The sequence below is a fragment of the Eubalaena glacialis genome, chromosome 3 (assembly GCF_028564815.1).
Source record: "Eubalaena glacialis isolate mEubGla1 chromosome 3, mEubGla1.1.hap2.+ XY, whole genome shotgun sequence".
Taxonomy (NCBI): domain Eukaryota; kingdom Metazoa; phylum Chordata; class Mammalia; order Artiodactyla; family Balaenidae; genus Eubalaena; species Eubalaena glacialis.
Window position 1 is genome coordinate 137,221,275 of NC_083718.1, and position 21,246 is coordinate 137,242,520.

The 21,246-nt window shown below is 41.5% G+C and overlaps 1 protein-coding gene across 1 annotated transcript in view; it reads left to right on the forward strand.

The window, feature by feature from the left end:
• The window catches only part of SLC35D1 (solute carrier family 35 member D1), a 59,135-nt gene extending 48,069 nt beyond the window's left edge, over window positions 1-11,066 (forward strand). The window contains exon 12 of the mRNA XM_061186468.1: window positions 6,401-11,066. Coding sequence (XP_061042451.1) covers window positions 6,401-6,509 — 109 coding nt within the window. The 3' untranslated portion in view covers window positions 6,510-11,066. The remainder of the gene's footprint in view (window positions 1-6,400) is intronic.
• The last annotated feature ends 10,180 nt before the right edge of the window (window positions 11,067-21,246 follow it).

The window sequence follows — 21,246 nt, forward strand, 5'->3', positions numbered from 1 at the left end:
GAGGACATGTTTTGTAGTATCAGTTGGTTGCTGCTGCTATAACAGTTACCTGGCTTTTTAGAGTTAAATAACTGGCATCTCACTAGAATAACTTGGACTTTTAAATAGGATGTAGGGAGGTTAGCTAGCCCTCGGTTATAGTATAATTCCTTACAGAAGAGCACCGAAATGGAATATAGCCAAAAAATGTGTGCTTTGTTATGGGTACTGCTGCTAGCTATTTATATATAGTTCACTTTTCATGACCTCAGTTTTCGTGTGCTCAGTTTTTAAGCTAGAGTTGTCTATCCTAGTTCTGCCACTAAACTTCTCTGATTCACCCTGAGGAAGTCCTGTGAAACTGTGTCATGTGGTCATTAGGTCTAAAGTTATTTTGCAGGAGACTAATGACATTTGAAGGAACTTCTTCCAGGTGCAGGAAACACATAAAATATATTATCTTTTTAAGAGTTCTGATGGGAGTCCTCTACCCACATTTTAAGGTGTTTTAAGAGGCAGAAAAGAAAAAGGAATAGAAGTAGGGGAGAAAATGATGGAAATGCTTGAGTACTTTGGACTCAGCCCCGAGTTGGAGATTAGTATCAAAGATGTCGTACTGATTTCTTGAGGGCAGAGCAAGTGGAAAGGTCCTGAAGTGGGAGTGTGCGTGGTGTGTTCAAGAACCTGCAAGGAGGCCAGTGTGGCAGGTGGGAGTGGAGTGCCTGAAATGAGATGGGGCCGTAGAGGTAATGGGCTGGGGGCAGATTAGGGACAACTTTTAAGAGATAGGAAGAGAGTTGGAGGATTTTGAATAGAGGAATGACATGATCTGATTTAGTTTTAATAGGACCACCCTGGCTACTGTGATGAGATTAGACCAAAGGAGGAGGGGAAGTGTGAAATGTTTATATTAATAGTAATGGCTTTCATTTATATAGGAATCACATAGCATTTATAATAACATTAGGCATTTATATGGCATTAATAATAGCAATGCCGAGGCCCTTTTAATACATTCCCTCAAAAGAGCTTTCAACAGCTATCATCACTCAAAGGACACAAAGTATCTATCCAGACTGGCACCAGTAATAAAGGTTGTGGTAGTCTCAGGAACTAAAATCACACAGAGTTGCTTGGGAGATTTCATAGTGGAAAGGCTACTTAGGCCAGGACTTGACCAGTGGGTAGGATTTGGAGAGGTGGGAAAGAGAAGGGTGGGTATTCCAGCCATGCAGTACTGCGTGAGCAGAAGTGTGGGGCTGGAAATGCAGATGTTGGGTGGAGGCCGGGGAGGTGCTGGTAGGAACTCCAGTACAGCTAGAGCAAGACGTATTTCACAAGGGTGAAACAGGTCTCCCTCAGTATTTCCAGGGGATTGGTTCCAGGACCTGCCGTGGATGCCAAAATCTGCAGATGCTCAAGTCCCATGGTCAGCCCTCTGTATCTGTGGGTTCTACATCCGCAGGTACCGAGGACTGACTGTGCTACAGAAGTAGGTTGGTGCCCGAGTGCAAAGTGCCTTGAATGTCTCATAATGGGAAGGATGAATACCCAGCTAGGAAAATACTCTGAGAGTTACTGATTCACTACAGATGGTAGAGGTTAGGTCAAGTCTTGCTTACTCATAATACAATTAAGGCCTAATTGGGATGACCAAAACCAGGAAGGTTTTACTATACTTAGGACTCCTTGATTTTCTGGGTGAATAAATTGGTGTGCAGCCACAGAGATGGGGGAGAAGCGATAACTGCCAAAACCCCTTTCTTCTTTTTGCTTTTTGGCAGTATTAGTCCCTGGTATGCCTTAGCATTTTGACTTTTACCCCTATTGGATGTCTACTGTATGCTGATTAACCTTTTGAAAATGATCTGTTGTCCTATTAAGTCTATAATTTAGTTATATAATTTAACATATAATTATATATAACATTGTTATATAAATAAATTATATAATTTAATTCTCACATCAATCCTGTAAGGGTGGTATTCTAATCACCATTTCACAGATGAGGAAACTAAGGTTCTGAGAGTAACTTGCCCCACATTATAGAATTTTGCAAATGTCACAGAGTCCACAGTTAAATGCTTTCTAGTCAACCCTGTGTCACCTCTCTGTTTCCCTTTGTTCAGATAGGAGCTCTGGAAGATAGATGAAGAGGCAACATAGCTCTGCTTTGTGTGCCTGGTGAGAAAGATGAGAAAAGGGTCCCCAGCAGCTGCTGTGTGGGGAGTGAAGATGGGGTGTCCCTGGTCACTGTAGGAAGAATGTACTCAGAGGCCCTGCCTCAATTATTTGGCAGAAATTGTGTGTATTAGGAAATCGCAGTAAAAGTCAAACTGTCTTGGTTCATAGGTTTTGATATTGGTTGACATATTTTACACATGGAATATGGAAGGCAGGGTCTAATCTAAGAGGCAGAGCTACCTGGCTACACCTGTGAACAGACAGGTCAGCTGCAGGGGGAGATGGAGACAGCCTGTTCCTTCACACTCTTGTCCGTGGCCATGGAGCTGCTACATGGAGGGCATTTTTAGTATATGTTTGTAGGATGGATTTCTAATTGTACGAGGCTGGTAAATATGTCCATGGCTACGTAGGTCTCGGAGAGGTAGGTTGTACTTGCCTGATCTTTGGAAGATCAGGAGTGGATCAGAGCAGGTGAAGTGGCACTATCCAGCACTTGCCAGCCAGCCTTGTGGTATTCTAACTAGACCCCTGTCTGCAGGACACTGTTGCTTTGTCTCTTTCTTCTGTTTCTTTCCTGGCTGTCTCTGCCACAGCAGGTCTCAGTGAATTAATAATTGGTAGTACTATGATCTGAATATTAGGCAGATGGAGAATTGCTTAAGATTTTAAAAAATCAGTATTTAGGATTGTCGAATATATAAATACCAATTCCAAAGTATCAGAGGTCAACTTTAATGTGAATATTTATAGAGCCAGTAGATTAATGAGAAGTTTTTTGAAGTAGCAGAAGATTTTGATTCAAAATCATTTGATAGTGATGTACAAAAATTTAGATATAGGCCTTTCCCCCCCAAATTGGGGTTTTTCCCTTTCTTTTCTCAGTCCTCCTCATTGCCTCCTTCCAGCTTCCCCACATTCCCGAAGCTTCTAGGAAGCAATTTATATTCTTTCCACAGCATTAACTCATCACTGCTTTTTGGCACATGGTGTCTTTGTTGATGAATATTTACTTCTTTTCAGGTGATTGAGGAAAGGCCATTTCTGAAAATGTAAACGTTTGATAATGATCAAGTCAGGAATAAAGATGAGATGAAAGCCTTTTATTATTGCCTCGTGTTGGAACTTGTGATAACCTGAACAGTCTGTACTCTTTAATCTCCAGAGTTAAGAATAATGGTTTCTGTGTTTTGGTTTTGCTCTGGTTATTTAAACAACTCTGTGGTAACAAGATGCCCTTTTCTTGCATCAGGAATCTTCTTATTATACCTTATTATACCACTCTACCTTTTGTTAACAATGCATCTCGCCTCTAGCCTGTGAGTATTGGAGCTTACATGGAAGTGGGGAGAAGGGAATAAATATTTCCTGATTGCTTACTCTGTGTGCCAGGATTAGGGCCTGGTTCTTTATACGTGTTATCTCATTTATTCTTCAAACAAGTCTAGGTAGATAGTATTATTCTTATCTTTTTAGTACAGAACTAGAATCTCAAGAGAAATTAACAAATTTGCCCAGGGGCACAGAGCTAGGAGCTACATTCAAGATTTGAACCAACACCTAACTCCAGAGTCCATGTTTTTTGCCACACTAACTATGCTAGGGATATACGGCCCCAGGATCACCATAAGGAGGAAGTCCAGAGTAAATTCCAGGGCGTTCTTTGTCTTCTTCTATCCTACATTGCTCCATTATTTCTATTTAGGTGAAATCGGCTTAACATGAACATAATAGATTGTCTTGACAGGAGAAATAAAAGAGAGCATTGTTATGTTTTAGGTTGTCATGGGAGAGGGGATCTAGAGGAGGATAGGATGAAAGTAAGAAAGAGCATTCCTTCTACTTTTTTGTGGGGTTGGAAGCAAAGGGAAATTGACTATCATGTAGATGTACATGTGAACCTCAAAGAAGTTTTAGCTTTGATCGGGAAGGCTATGGTAAGCTGTCTCCTTGGGTCCTAGCCCAGCTACCAAGGAAATCATCTACTTGATGCATTAGATAAATAAGAAAAGTTTCCAGAAGAGTCGGATCAAATTCTGAAAAGAAAAAAGAAGAAGAAAAAAAAAAGAAACGGAAGAAAGCAACCAGATGAAGGAAAAGATGAAGCTCTGTGAACACTGGCCCAGGGATGGGTTCATGAGGCTCCTTTCTTTGAATGGGGCCATAGCAGATATTCAATGCAGCAGTTATTTAATTGTGCTGCTACAAAGTGCTAGGCCTGTGTAAGGCACTCTGTAGAGCTAAGAGTAAAGCCTTGGGAAATTCATAGGCTGATGGGAACAAAATAAAGACAGGTACCTGCACTGTCAAGTGGAGCAGGGGCTATAGGGAGGAAGCCGATTCAGTGCAGAAAATCAGACAGACTTGGGTTTTATTCTGGTCCATCATTAAGATGCTTTGTGACCCTGAGCAAGGTAACTTATGACTTCTGGGACTCAGTTTCTTCATCCCTAAAATGAGCACCTTGAAGGGATATTATAGTGGCAGGAGATGTATGTAAAATGCCTGGCATGTAGTAGACTTTAATAAATGGTCACAATTTGACTATTTAGTACCCTGAATGCCTGATCTTGCTTCCTTATTTTCAGGAGCTATGCAGCTTTTACTCTCCTGGGACTGGGATGCCAAAGTCCAGAGGAGAATAGAACTAATTTCAAATAAGCAGCAAGTTTATGAATCAGGTGGTCAGGTAGAAGGTGGGGGCCAAATCCAGGATGGAGACATCCAAAAGAGTGTAGGCTAGTCTGCCAGCTGGAGACCCTAGGGAGTCACAGGTGGCAGGCTTGGCGGCAGAGCTGGTCAGGGCAGTTTAGCATGTCGCCTCTTTGAGCTCCTCCAGCTTGCTTTCAGTTTAGTGATTGGGGCAGGAGGCTATGTAGTCCAGGTGAGAGTAGACAAGAATAATCACTGTCGCAAAAGAATGAACCCTCTTGCCGTTAGGTGTGGTAGACAAGTGTGAGGGGTAGCAGCAGCCAGCTCAGAGTCTGAGGGCCCAGATGATAGGTTCTCCACTGTGAACTTGATTCTAGTCGGAGAGAAACCAACTCTGTGAATCTCCCCAGGGTCTGCATGTTTACTTACTTATTGGGATGTTTTTTATTAAAAATAATATTTCTTTGTCTTGAATGATTATTTTTGAAAATGCAGAAAATACATATAGAAATCACCTATAACCTTACCATCCAGATGTAACCATTTTTTAAAAATGAATTTATTTATTTATGTATTTGTTTGTTTATTTTGGTACTTTGTTTACCGTCCAGATGTAACCATTTTTTTAAAATAAATTTATTTATTTTATTTGTTTATTTTGGGGTGCTTTGGGTCTTTGTTGCTGTGCGTGGGCTTCCTCTAGTTGTGGAGAGCATGGGCTACTCTTTGTTGCGGTGCACGGGCTTCTCATTGCGGTGGCTTCTTGTTGTGGAGCACAGGCTCTAGGCACACGGGCTTCAGTAGTTGTGGCACTTGGGCTCAGTATTTGTGGCTCGTGGGCTCTAGAGCACAGGCTTAGTTGCTCCGCGGTGTGTGGGATCTTCCTGGACCAGGGCTCGAACCGGTGTCCCCTGCATTGGCAGGCTGATTCTCAACCACTGCGCCACCAGGGAAGCCCCCAGATGTAACCATTGTTAATATTCTTGTTGTGTTTCTTTCAGACATTTTTCTATTATGATGCATATTAATATACGTATTCATGTTCATTTAAATAAAATGGGGTTGGACAATACTTAATATTTTGTAAGATTACAAAATACTGTCATTGCCAGTTTTTATTTTATATCATTTAAATGGATGCATAGTATTCTATTGTATGAATTTATATAATTCCCTATTGTGGGACATTTATCCTTTAGCTAATTTTCTGCAATTATAGATTTTGTGGTAAATACTTTGTCAATAAGTCTATGAAGATGTATACAATTCATCCATGAAATGGATTGCTAGGTCAAAGGATAAGCAGAATTCTAAGGTTTTTATTTCAACAAATTGTCATGCAGGAAGGCTGTATAAAATTGGCACTCCTGCTGGCAAGTATGTGCAAACATTCATTTTCCCAAAGCATCAACAGCAGTGGATAACATCATGATGAGGGAAATGTCTCTAGTTTGGTAGATGAAAATGCTGTATGTTTTAGTTTTATGTGCTGTTGATTTGTAAAGGTAGCTCCAATGCTCACACCAGTCTTCCTTACATTTGCCATTCCTTCCTTCTTCTCTGATGGTGGTTTTCTATTTTGCAGCATTGCTGGGAGCCTGGTGTATTCCTACATCACTTTCTCTGAAGAGCAGCTGAGCAAACAGTCAGAGGCCAGTAACAAGCTGGACATTAAGGGGAAAGGAGCAGTATGACCAGAGGATTGCATCAACTACATAGGCCCAAGTTTGTGATCAACTCAGAACACTGGCAATTCTTATACAGATTCTGAGGTGTCTCGATTATGGAGAAAATACCATTCCTTTGCACTTGTACAATCTGAGGATTGATTGCTGCCTTTTAAAATTTTATGAGAGAAACTTATAATTGACTCTTTTAAATATGCCATTTGAATTAATTTATATCAGACTGGAAAATGTACTGGGCTTTTTAATTTATTTTTCTTCTATGCCAACAGTGAAACATCAATGTTTGAAAATATTTTATTCCATAGTTTGATATCCAGGTGTCCCTGAGAGCTGCGTCTATGAAGTGCTCCACCTGGAGCCTCATCATTCACATCGTTGCCGCGTCTGGAGGCACTTTAGCCTTCCTTCTGCTGGAAATGCAGCCAAGGATCTTAAATTTCTCTTCTTTGAATTTTCTTTCTTAACAATTGCATTTTCCTCATAAGGATATCATCACTGCTTTTGCCAAAGATGACATCTTTGGCGCTAAAGAAATGTGTGCGGCTTTGAAGTGTATTGGTTTCCACGTTGGCTTCCCTGAGAACTCATGGGATGAACAGGGTGCTTTCCTTAAAAATATCCTATTCCCTCTTTGTTGTGTAGGATGAGGATAATGAAGGGACAGAGGAAGTAGGCCTTTTACTCATTTATTTGTCTGTCTCTGATTCATTCATTCAACTAAAATGTATTGAGTATGTAGTATGTGCCAGGCATTGTGCTAAGTGCTGGGGGTAAAGGGATGTTTTGGAGGTAGTTGCCTTGATCTCACTCCTGCTATAGTGACCAGGGGTTAGACAGAGAACTTAGCTCTGTTGATTTATTTAGAAGATGTTGTGACTATGAACAAGTCATGGAAATTTTTTCAGCTCTCAGAAACTGCAGATCTGTAAGTAGGGTTGGAAGCACCTGTCTACCAGTCCCACGGCGATGTGAAACCACATGCTACAGTGTGTGTCACATGTATGTGAAAAGCTGTAATTGTAAACCATGCAACTCAGCCTTTCTTCCCTGAGTGAGAATGGCATGCAGGGAAGGTGAGCATCATCTGTTTCCCCATGCTTCCCACCTCTGGGTTTGGTTGCTACTCTTTTTACTCGTCCTTGAATCAATATGACTACATCTTATATTTTTGAGTCTATGGTTTGAGGAGAAAGGCTGGTTAGATGTTTCTACATTGTCGAGGCTTGGACTGTCTCTGGCAGTGTCAGTGTTAGAGCCATCACCTTGCTTTCCACTTCAGTGGCACGAGCATTACCTATTTCCTTTGGACACTCCCACCTACATCCCACGTCCCTTGGTCACTTGATGAGCATGCCCGCTTCTCTCAAGACCAGTGCTGCATCCTGGAGAGCAGCTGTGGATGGGCATGCCTGAATTGCCTCTTTGGGTGGGTCAGGTGTTAACTCAAACACAGTAGTGTGACTTGGCTTAGAGACATCCATTGACTTTGGAGATGAGTGTTTGCTCAGGCCAGCTGTGCAATCGTTGTGTAAGAGGCTGGGTACCTTTGTGTTGGTGCACACTCCGGCTTCCATTTCATTAGGTTTGCAATCTACTGGCCTTTGTTGACCTAAACAGTTAGTATTTCGGTGCCTCAACAGGGGACCTGGAAGGTTTTGATTTCTTTTTATTTTTGAAAAAGTATTATATTGAGGTCATTTCACATTCATATCTTTCCCTTATTTTGTCTTTATCGAAGCCTGGCCAGTGGTGCTGGGTCCCTAGAATTAGCCTCATGACCAACTCCCAAGTTACAAGGTCCAGGTAAGGGGTCCTAAGGCTCACTTTTTTCCAGTATTATGTGAGCTGAGAAAATTCAAGTGGGAGAACAGGATATTATCTTGTGCAAGATATCTTATTGTCCCTGTTTTATTGATAAGAAAACAAGACTCAGAGAAAGTTAGGTGACTTGCTAGTAAGTCAGAATTCCTGTGTTTTCCACTGAGCCATGCTGCCGATGATAACCTCCCTTCTCCTCTGAGCGGGTGAGGAAATGGGGCTGCCAGCTAAGCTAGCTTGAGCTCTTCCAGGGAGGCAATCTGTTGATTGAATTTGGAGTCAGAGAGGAATAGGCTTTGCGAATCAGGGAGAATGATGGGTCAGTCTACATGCCTGAGCTTCTGTCTCACTTCCAGGCTGGCCTCGGTTGACATGCGCTTCTGGCTGTGACTGTTGCTGCCACGGCCTGGTTGTGCCTGGGGACAGTGGGAAGTCGTGGGAGCTAATTTTAGCACTTCTGTTCCTCCTTCTATCAGCCACATGGAGGAGGGAACTTGGATGTTAGAAATAGTTTGTGTGCATTCAGAGGTGTCGGACTAAAACCCCACTGGGGTTGAACTGCTTTGTGGGGATCAGGTTCCCTTGAAGATCTGTCATCTCTCCAGGTTTATTTGAGGAAATCATGGATAGTTATAACTTCACTAGATGCACATGACCTCAGGGCTCCTGGCCTGTGCTGAACTTTCTGGATGATTAGAAGCAGTAGAGTAGTTTACAGCTTCTGCTCTATCCATGTTGATTGCTGGATGCCCCCTTCAACTGCCACCAACATTTCAAGATAAGAGAAAGAAGCCTGGGGAAGTTGGAGATTGAATAGACTGGCCAACCATTTTTGAAGTTTGTTTTCAATTACGTGCAGGCTTGGTTATGGCACACACAAAGAGATTTACCTGGTATTCCAGCATCTTATAAGGCAAAAGTTCTTTGACCTGTTAACTACCTCTTGGAAGAAAGAGAGACAGTATAGAGTTAAATGCTTAATTTGCCCTTTGAGACAGATGAGCTGTGGTGAGAATTTTGAAGACACATTAGTGACTAGTGGTTCCTCTTCTTGAGTCAATGACAGTGATGTTGTCTTCGGCCAGTCTGTTTTTAAGGCAGTGCCAGATTGATTTGAATAACCCTGGTTGGCCAGGCTACACATTGCTAACATGTCAGGTGATTTTTAATACCCTCATATGGCAGTTGGCTGTATGAGTCAGTCATTTGTAGGATCCAACTTGCATGTAGGTTAAGAAAGAAAAGTATGTTTGCAAGTTTGTTGTTTGTAGTCCTAGTGTATCAGAAATGCATGGTAAGTTCACATCAGTAACGCTGATGTAGGATCTTCGTGGAAAGAGTAGTAGAATTTCACTTTTGACTGGTTTGGGATGGAACCCAGGATTTTGGGAGGGCCTGCCTTTGCTTTCATTATTAGGGCATCATTCAGTGAGCAAAGATTGACTGTTTTATTCCAGGCATTATGCTAAGCTCTGGGGCAGCTGAGATGAAGAGGGCAGGGTTCTTGTTCTCAAGGAATGTATTATTCTTTAGCCAGACCCCGATTGAGAGAAAGAAACAGATGAAAGGAGTCAGTGATTTATGAGTAAAAGCTGCCTGCACAATTGTCAGCACCGCTGATTAGGGGTGTCCCACCCACAGAGCTGAATGAAGCACTTTTTTAATCTAAGAGGAGTTATAACTCCTACTAGTCCCCCAGCTCTGAGATGAGTGCCAGGCCATTAGAATTCTGTGAGTAGCCTGGGTCCCTCCTCCCTCTCCTGCATGTATTCTTGCTTCCTCATAGCTATAGCTATGTACTACTGGTTCCTCCTTATGAACACGGCTGTAATTGATTTTTCCCTCCCTGAGGGGGGGAAAAAATATTCAGAATAAATGAGATAACAGATGCAAACTACTCAGCACAATGCCTCCTGCATATTAGGCACTCAGCACATGTTGTTATTGTCATTATTTCATGGTAAGACTATAGGCAAAGATTAAGATTCTTAATTTGTGCTCCTTAAATGCTAGAGGCTGGGCAGTGTATTTCTTTTAAAATGTGAGCCTATACTTTGTTGCCTCTAGAATGCTTAGTTTTAAAGAACAGTTTCTGCTCACGGTTAACGAATGGTTTCTGCTCACGGCCGTCTTTTATTAAATACCTACTGGATATAATTGTGGATACTGTGTGATGCAGGTGAATCCATCTGTTTAAAAAAAAATAAAAAGAAATTGCTTTCGTATTTTGGTAAATTAAAAAAAAGAATTATTTTCTACCTTAGAGGAAGATAATTACACTTCAGAATGGTGATTCCGTTAAAACTTCCCCAGTTTGTCACCTTAAGGTAGCTCCTGTATAGGTCAGACATTCCTTCTTCCCTTCTCCGAATTAAATGCATCAACTTCATGCTGCCTCTGTGTCCAGGCTTTTGTCAGTTGGTATTTGTGAACCTCTGGCACCATTGCTGTTTTCTAAACCTACCTTCTAGCTCTTCCTGTTAGGATGCCACTTCATCATGGTATGAGGAGGTATTCTATGGTGGGTTTTTTTTTTAAGCTTGCTTTTTTGAAAATACTTTTAAAAAAAATCTACTGGTTAGATTTTTTTTGTCTCACAAAAATGTTTTTAGAGATTATTTTGTTCATAAATGTTTCTTTCTCATGCTGATGATCAACTGAGTTTGTCTACAAATGTTGGCCTATCACAGTATTTTTTCAATACAGATTCTATTTACCAAATGACCATTTTAGTGTTTTTAAAAGGTACCGAGGATTGAGATATGTAAATCAGGTGACATAATATGAAAATTATGTGCCTAAGTATTTTTGTAAAGGTGTCAAATAAATACTTTTTCTTCAACACATGTATTAAAATTTCTTTCTAAGTGCCTACAAAGACAGTCAAGAGCCATAAGTATGCCTGAATTTAAGAGGATGGCATCCAAGTTAGTTACCTGAGACCAAGTAATAGAGAAAATACTGTTTGCCATTGTGATACTGTGATTTATAATAAGAAATATACATTTGGTCTTTGTCCCTGTTCCTGGCACACAGCTCCTAAAACCCTTGTAATTTTCTATAAGAGCTATAGGAACATCTTTTGTTATAGTATTTAGTATCGTTTCCAGTTCCTGAAATAGCTCCAGAGCCATAACAGTGAAATGGGTGTCTTTCGTTAGCATCTTTCAACCATTCCTGAGTTTATGTTAATGAGGTGACTTTTGGAAACTCCCTAAGGCGGGGAGCTGGTTGCCCGGGGAACCAACTGAATGATTTATATTGGAACTTTCAACCTCCACACACCCGCCCCCTCCAAGTGGAGGGGAGAGGGGCAGGAGGTTAAATCAATCACTAATGGCCAATGATTTAGTCAATCATGTCAACATAATGAAGCCTACATAAAAATCCATGAACTTTGAGATCTGGACAGCTTCCAGATTATCGAACATACATAAGTGCTGGGATGATGATGCTTCTGGAGAGGGCGTGGAATCTCGGCACCCCTCTCCATGTACCTTGCCCTCTGCATCTCTTCCATCTGTTGTTCCTGATTTGTATCCTTTTGTAATAAACTGGTAGTTTAGTAAGTAAACTGTTTTCCTGAGTTCTGTGAGCCACTCTAACAAATTAATCCAATGTGAGGAGAGGGTGTGATATATAGTTGTTTGTTCAGAAGCACAGGTAACAATCTGGATTTGTGATTTGTGTTGGAAATGGGTTGGGGAACAGTCTTGTGAGACTGAGCCCTTAGCCTGCAGGATCTGATGCTAACTCCGGGTACATAGTGTAGGAACTGAATTACAGTGCACACGACCTGTGTAGCAGACTGGCTTGGTAGGGAAAAAAACACATTTGGTGACCAGAAATATTGTGAGTAGAGCATTGAGAAGAAGACCCAGGGGCAGTTTTTCCTTTATAATCATTCAGTGCTTTGCATGAATAGCACATATGACTAAATATCCAGTGTCTTTGGTGTACTTGTGGTAAGCTGAAAGGAAAAAAATGCTGATAACCTCTCTGCTTTTAAAATATTTCATCTGCTTAATCGTGTTTAGACTCTGAGTAGCTTTATTAGGAAATAACCCCAAAATAAAACATGCTCATTAGGAAGCATTTTTTGGTACTGGCACACTCAACAGAGGTAGAAGTATATTAAGGCATTTAAAAAAAAAAAAAAGTGGTAAAACGCACATAAAATTTACTATCCTAATACTTTTGAAGTGTACAATTCAGTCGTATTATGTATATTCACATTGTTGTGCAATCAGTCTCCAGAACTTTTTCATCTTGTAAAACTGAAATCCATAACCATTAAAGAGCTCCCTATTTCCCCCTTCCCCCTAGTCCCTGGCAGCTACCATTCTACTTTCTGTCTCTCTGAATTTGACTACTCTAGATAACTCGTATGAGTGAAATCATACAGTATTTGTCATTTTGTGATTGTCTTATTTCACTTAATGTCCTTGAGGTTCATCCGTGTTGTAGCATGTGTCAGAATTTCTTTTTTGAGGCTGAATAATTTTCCCTTGTATGTATATACCAGCTTTTGTTTATCCGTTCATCCACTGACGGACACTTTGGTTTCTTCCACGTTGTGGCTATTCTGAATAATACTGCCAAACAAGCCAAGCTGTCACTTTGGGTTGCTCTAACAAATTGCCATAGACTGGGTAAACAACAAAAATTTTTTTTTCTCACAGTTCTGAGGCTGGGATGTCCAAGATCAAAATGCCAGCAGGTCTGGCATCTGGTAAGAGCCCACCTCCTGGTTTGCAAATGTCCATCTTATCATATCCTCACGTGGTGGAGAGCAGAGAGGAAGCAAGCTGTCTTGATTTTTCTTATAAGGGCTCTAATCCTGAGTGTCTCCACCTTCATGACCTAATTACCTCCCAAAGGCCCCATCTCCAAATACCATCTTATTGGGGGTTGGGGTTTCAACATATAAATTGGGGGAGGGGGATGGGACACAAAATCTATAGGAGTGGGTGTGCGAATATGCTTTCGATTCTTTTTTGGAGTTGCTAGGTCATATAATAATTCTATTTTTAATTTTTTGAGGAGTTGCCATATTGTTTTCCATCGTGGCTGTGCTATTTTACATTCCCACCAGTAGTGCACAAGGGTTCCGATTTCAACACTTGTTATTTTCTGTTTTATTGATGGTAGCCATCCTACTGGGTGTGAGGTGATACGTTATTGTGACTTGTATTTTCCTAATGATTAATGAGCATTTTTTCATATATTTGTTGGCCACTTAATATACTTTCTTTGGAGAAATGTCTATTCAAGTCTATTTTTTTTTAATTGGATTTTTTTGTTCTTGAATTTTAGGCATTTCTTCATAAATATCCTGAATTTTAACCCCTTATCAAATAAATTATCTGCAAATATTTTCTCCCATTCTGGAGGTTGCCTTTTGATTCTTGTTGACTGGTGTCCTTTGATGTAGTTTTAAATTTTGATGTAGTGCAATTTGTCTATTTTTACTTTTGTTGACTATGCTTTTGGTGTCATATCCGAGAGATAATTGCCAAATCCATTGTCATGAAGGCTTTTGTCTACGTTTTCTTCTAAGAGTTTTATAATTTTAAGTCTTGGATCTGTTTTTAGTTAGTTTTTGTGTATGGTTCAAGGTAAGGGTCCAGCTCTTTTTTTTTTTTTTCCCATGTGAATATCCAGCTTTTCTGGCACCAGTTGTTGAAGAGACTGTCCTTAAGGCATGTGTTTTAATCAACTTTTGAATATCATCTTAGAGTTTTTTTCTTTCTAATTTGTGAGATATATGCTCTTTCACGCAGCCCCTTGCTGGTTTATCGTCTCGCTTGGCTTCCGCGCACAGGGCCATCGGTTATCAGGGAGCAGCACGGAAGAGGCACTGTCGAGAGGGGCAGAGCGCAGAGCTGGGGACTTTGTGTATCCACAGCAGGTGAGCAGTGACCACGTGCCCCCAGGACTTCTTCCCTGCAGCTCTCATCACATCTGTTTGTTCATCCATCCATCGAGCAAGACTGAGCTCACTGAGGCCAGCGCGCAGCCTCTAGCAGAGGCCTGGCACGACCTTGTTTTACAGGTGAAGCTGAGGGAGGTACAGCTGTGCACTGTGGTTGTGGAACCCACATTCCAATCCTGATCAGTCCTTGCTCTTCCCCACCACACTAGATTCTTGTTTCTCCTCGTCTCCTTGTAATATACTTGGTGGTACCAAGCTCATCACCACCATATGCCTGTCAGTTGGCATTCTTCATTCAAAGTTCACACACAGTGGACTTAAAGCTGGCAGGAGCTGGTGGCTGGTTGAGCTTGAGAAGGCAAAGCAGCCATGCTTTTCAGTTGTGCTGATGGTGCCCTCTTGTGGCCACAGCTACACTGGGGGAGTCTATGATGGAAAGCAATTTGCTTTCCAAGAAGGAGAAAAGCACTATGATTTATTTATTTATGCCTGCTATATGCTTTTACAGAGTTAGGCCTCTATCATGCGTTTTCATGGGACAATATTGTTGTACAAATGGTGGCTTAAACAAGGGCTGATAAACTGAAATCTGGACTTCGATTCCAAAACCTTTTTTCCAAAGAATTCCGGATAACATCCCTGCTTTAGGAGAATGCAGTAGTAGAGTTTCACCAGAGTGCGTCATCATGTCTGCTTATCCTTCAGGTAACTTATTTTTTTCAGTGGATATTTTTGAGGCCAATATCTACACATGATGACAGAATCATGAAATTATCTGAGCTATATGTAAGAATCTATGGGAGGAAGAATGCCATTCTACCTGGGAATGGTAGGAAAAATTTCTTGGGAGAAACGGCATTTGAGCTGATTCTTGAGGGACAACTAGGATTCAACTGAGAAGCTATTGGAGGGACAGGCCTCCAGCATTCCAGCGCCACTGTATCTGTTTCTGTCTGGAATGCACTCCACCCCTCCCCCCATGTCTTTATAGCACATGCCCCCATCTCTGTGGGCCTTCCTTGGCCAGCTGATCTGAAATGGTACCCCACCGTACTCCCTGTCCGCTTCCATGCTTTATCTCCACAGCACTTGTCTCCTCTTATCAAATTTAAGCTTAATGAAGGCAGAGATGTTGGTCTGTTTTGTTTGCTGTTGTGTCCCCGGCACGTAGAATAGTGCTGGGTAACGTTGTAGGGACACAGTATTTCCTGAATTGAATACATCTAGACAAAGAGTAGCCAATTAGTAGCTACATTTTTTGAGCACAGCAAGGCAGAAACATAGCCTCTTCTTCATTTTAGAAAGATTATGCCAGCTGCAGTATTTGGATTGTATACTGTAGACTGACAAATTCAAATCTTACAGGGCCCAGGCAGGAAAGAAGTGTGAATCTGAAAGAATGCAATCAATACATACGACAGTGAGTGGTAGGGCTTGTGGTGCCTACCTGCTTAAAAGCATTCGAATTAAAACAAATCTGCCAGGGCTTCCCTGGTGGCGCAGTGGTTGAGAATCTGCCTGCCAATGCAGGGGACACGGGTTCGAGCCCTGGTCTGGGAAGATCCTACATGCCGCGGAGCAACTAGGCCTGTGAGCCACAATTACTGAGCCTGCGCGTCTGGAGCCCGTGCTCCAAAACAAGAGGGGCCGCGATAGTGAGAGGCCCGCGCACCGCGATGAAGAGTGGCCCCCGCTTGCCACAACTGGAGAAAGCCCTCGCACAGAAACGAAGACCCAACACAGCCATAAATAAATAAATAAATAAAAATTAAAAACAAAAAACAAAAAACAAATCTGCCAGCCAGGTTTGGCCCACTGCCTAAATCAAGGAACTGCTATAGATCAGATTTGCACTATAACAAGATCGCTGAGGTTGCTGTGCAGATTACTGTCAGGTGGTGGTCAAAGAAGGGTGGGACTGTACAGGTAAGTACATCAGCTAGAGGATGCACAGTCCTGGTGAGAAATGATGGGGTCCTAACATGTGGTTGTGAAAGCACGGCAGAGAAACAAGATTTGAGTTATTTTAGGAGGTAGAATTAATAGGTGATGATGAAATCTGTTTCTATTTTTTGTTTATAAGTAAAACTGTGGTGAATTTTTTTTTTTTTTGGCCTAAATCTAATGTCTTCAGGAGACCAAACATGAACATTTTTAAGGTATTTATCTTAGGTTTCCAAGTGTTTTCCACAAAGGTAAATTTGAAGTGTAGCCATGGAACAGAGTACATCCGCTACCCACAGTAAAAATAAGTTTACTGAGCATTTGCTACATGCTAGGGAGGCATTTCTTCTTGGCACCTTACATATAGGTACATTCGAATCCTCTAAACTGTCGTTTAATATAAGTCCTATTATTTAGTTTATTTTAGAGGTGAGGAAACAGGCACAGGAAGGTCCCATTGTTGGACAGTGGTAATTGTGAGAAATTCTTTGCTTTACAGAATATAAATTTGCCTTCCTGTAAGGCCTACCTTTTGCTCTGAGTTCTTGGAGCTGCAGTACAGCGTAATGTTTGCGTGTGGAGGAAATGTCAAATTATTCTTTTAAATCAAATTATATGAGTCCCCATCTTGCCACTTGGCAGGATATTCAATCTCAGTCCTTCTCTCAGGTTAGACAAGATTGAAGGGAGAGTCACCTGGTGCCTAGAATATAGAAGGGGGACATTCTTGTCTTCAGCCCCTCATGGTCACTGCTGAACTCATCTTAATGACTGACTCTAAGGTGTCCTTTGAAGGCAGGTGGCAGCACAGATTCCAGACTTCCGCACAGTGATATTTTCTCCTCCTGGAAGTTCCAGTGCCTCGAGTGCAGCCTGTCCTACACCCCATGCAGCCATTCCTTTGATGTCTTACTCAACGAGATTTGCATTCCAGCTTTTCCCAGAGCCTACTGACCATCTTTTCAATTTGGGGACTTTCTCCTTTCCAAAACTGACTTGTGGGAAACAGGCTAGGAGAAAATGTTGTTTGCAAGCAACATCTGCTTTTTACCCCAGAACACACATCTTCCCTGAACACAAAGATCCAACTTGGAAAAATAGAAAGTGAACAAAATCCAAATGATTGGAAAGGTTAAGTCTTTCAACTTCTCAAGGTAGCTTAGTTTCCCCATTTGTAAGTTGGGGGAAATATCGTTGTGAGATTGGTTTGTGAGTGTTTAGCACAGTGCATGTAACGGCAATCACTCAATAATGGTACATGTATTATTTGCAATAGGCTTGTTTTAGCTGCCTAATGACCCTTCGTCTGTGACCGGCACATGCTCCTTTTGAGGGACTGGCTCTTCCCCAACTGTCCTAGCCAAATGAATCCAAAAGGAGCTCCCACCTTATGAGTTGGCTAAAGGATGGCTAATAGTATTCACTTCCCTGGCCATAGGGACTGATTGGCCAAGGGTTGAGCCCATGGCCCTAGCCACGAATACCTACTTATATAACTATTAAGTGTCATGAAAGAAAGAGACAGAGGGATTTGATCTTGTCTAAGCAGCTCAGTCTAAGGCTGTTGAACTTTGGACAAGTCATTTCTCCATTTTGGGCCTTAGGTTTTCCCTTCTATAAAATCAGAGGACTGAGTGGGAGGTTCCAGAAGGGTTACATCTGGGCTCTGGCAGGTTCCTCTCACCCACTTGCTGCTTCATGTACAGGCTTCTTGTTGGCTCTGCGGAAGGACCAGTGTACAGGGTTCTGTTGTAGCTGCCGTACCTAGCAAAGCATACCCTGCTATTTTACTTTTGGCTTCCTGTTTACCTTCCTCTTTGCCAGTTACATAACAAAGTAAATTGGAATCAACTGCCAAGTGACTGCTACCAAATTTGAAGGCTACTACAAGCTTGTAATTCTGAAATTCACATTGCTCTGAAAACCAAGTTTTTTCTTGAGTTTGTTGGCAAACTCATTTGGCAGCAGTATTTGACCTGAAATTTGTATGAATACGAATACATTTTATTGTGGACATAAGTGTTTTTACCATAGGTTCTATCCCCTGCCATGGATCTTTTATAGAACAGATGTATTACCTCCCTAAAATCTGAAAAATTCTGGTTATGGGGATTTTGGGTAGGGGATTATAGACCTGTGCTACTACTAGGTCTTTATCTAGTACTTTCTGGGGATAAAAAAAATTTCCCATGTGTGATTCTATAATCCCTGTGATACTGGCACTGTGGGTTATCATGCTTATTTTACAGATGGGCAGTTCAGCTGTTTATTTAGCACAAGATGTATGACAAAGTAGTGGCCAAATCAAGAGGAGAAATCTTGAAATATGGCTGAATTTGGATGAGTGGGATGGAAAGAGGTGGCATGGTGTAGAAAAGGCTGTGTTTGAATAGGAGGATTCTGAATAAAGTACAGTTGACCCTTGAATAGTGGGAGTGTTGGGGTGCCTACCCCAATCCTGTGCAGTCGAAAATCCAAGTACTACTATTTCTGCCTCCAAAACAAAGGAATTAGTAAATGACTCACCCAAGGGCAGGAAGCTGAGAGTTTGGATAGAATCAGGACTCAAACCCTAATTCTTTTGATTCCACATATTGTGATCTCCAATCAAACGCTAACCTTCCCCCACACTTCAAGATCTGTAAAATGAAAATACAGGTACTATATTTATTGGAAAAAGATACCCACATATAAGAGGACCCAACACAGTTCAAATCTGTGTTAAGGGTCAACTGTGCATATTTTAGACCATCCCTTGGTTGAAATGGAGGTATAATCAGAGATAAGGAAATCGAGTGGGTCAATCTTCTGAGAGTGTAGTCAGAAAACAGACATGACCCTTCCTCTCATGAGGCTTAGGATCACAAGGGGGTGATAATCCTACAAAACCAAAATGGCCCCTGTGACTAGTGCTACATAGAAGACTTAAGTCTTTAGTAAGAGCCAGACCAGTGTAAATCCACCACTTAGAAATAACTAACATTTTTGGCATATGGCCTTCATTGTTTTTCCTAACCATACATATGCATGAAATATATCCCTTTAACAAAATTGGGATCATCCTGCTCTTTTCACTTAAAGGTATGACACAGATTGTGGCAGATGAGAGAGCTAAATGAGGTGTTTCATCCTTTTTGGCCGAATATTAGCATTAGCCACTTAGGAGATTTGTAGACACAGCCCAATTGTGTTTATAGTATGTTTTTGAAATGCAACTGCCTGTCTGCTAAACACTGGAGGCAGATGCAGACAGCAATGCAGTAACAAGGCCACATGGCAAAGCAGTTCATGGAGCCGGGAATTCAGGCTGTTTGAAAGCTCAGAACCACCAACCATCCAAATAAATTTCCACCATCTACAAATATGTGTTCAGAGGGGATTAATGGAGTATTCAGACTCAGAATGACTGGCACCACAGTAGCTCCTAGTCAGAGCTGATTTCTCATGTTCACTCAGCTAAAGCACAACTGGTGACAAGGGTAGACTAAGGGTGAGTTCTTTCCCTCAACCCAGATTTTCTGGTCAGGAATTTATTTTTTTAATTTTTAAATTTTTAAAAAAAATATCACCTATTTTTTAATTTTTAATTATTTATTTATTTATGGCCGTGTTGGGTCTTCGTTTCTGTGGAGGGCTTTCTCTAGTTGTGGCAAGCGGGGGCCACTCTTCATCGTGGTGCGCAGGCCTCTCATTATCGTGGCCTCTCTTGTTGCGGAGCACAGGCTCCAGATGCGCAGGCTCAGTAATTGTGGCTCACGGGCCCAGCTGCTCCGTGGCATGTGGGATCTTCCCAGACCAGGGCTCGAACCCGTGTCCCCTGCATTGGCAGGCAGATTCTCAACCACTGCGCCACCAGGGAAGCCCTGGTCAGGAATTTAAAATGGCTCTGATGCCATTCTCTGCTTCCTTTCTTTCAGTTCTGAAAGAAACCACCCTAACTCAGGGTCCAGATCTTTTTCTGCTTAAAAAGCTTAAGTGTATATTCCTCACATTAATTCAAAGTCCATCGTCTTTTGGAGAGAAAGAGCAAAACCATTTATTTTAGAACCTACCTGAACTCACTCGGCAAACACGTTCTTGTTGGTGTGCGGAAAGACACATTTAACCAACTCTACATTCAACCATTCATGTTAATGATAATAGCAAAAGGTGAAATTGTATAATCAGGCCAAATTTAGATGAGGCCTCACCTCTCCTCTTTCTTTAGGGAATCAGGAGCCTCCCCACCTTACAGTGGTGCTCCCTGGACAGTGAATGACAAAAGGGGCGAGTCCTGCATAATCCACAGCTGTTGTAATCAGCCCTGCAGGAAATGGTAAAAATAAATGCTTTCTTACGGGACTCGTACATTTCTTTTATGTTGCTTAATTTCTAACAGATACATTAAGTTTGAGGAAAATCTTATTTAGCTAGAATTATAGGGCATGGAGTCATTAATTCTTCATTTCCCTGAGATGGTGCCTACTCTTCCTCTCCTTGTGTCCTCCTTGTACTCAGCATGCACTTCTACTGTTGCACTTACCTAATGCCTTCTTGAAGAGGACATGCCACACCTCTGAAGCCATAAGCCAAGCATAGTAGCTTGCATAAATACAGGCCCAAATATCTGTTGAATACTGTATATGGAAACATGATGAAAACTTGTCACCACTGACTTTAAATGTAAAGAAAATTTTACCATCTATTTGGACAAAGGAGAATTAGAATTCAAGTCCATTTTATATGGCAATTCCTCCATGTTCTTCACAGAATAAGTAGACTTTAAAAGTACATTCGAGTTTACTTCTTAGAACAAGCAAAATGACATTTTAAGTACAGTTGACCTCTGGACAACGCACGGGCTGGGGCGCCGACCCTCCATGCAGTTGAAAATCTGTGTATAATTTTCAGTCTGCCCTCTGTATACAATTCCTCTCTCATCCAGTGTCCCACGTCCAGGGATTCAACCAACCATGGATCATGTAGTGCTGTAGTATTTACTACTGAAAGAAATCTGCATATAAATGGACCCATTAAGTTCAAACCTGTTTAGTTCAAGGGTCAACT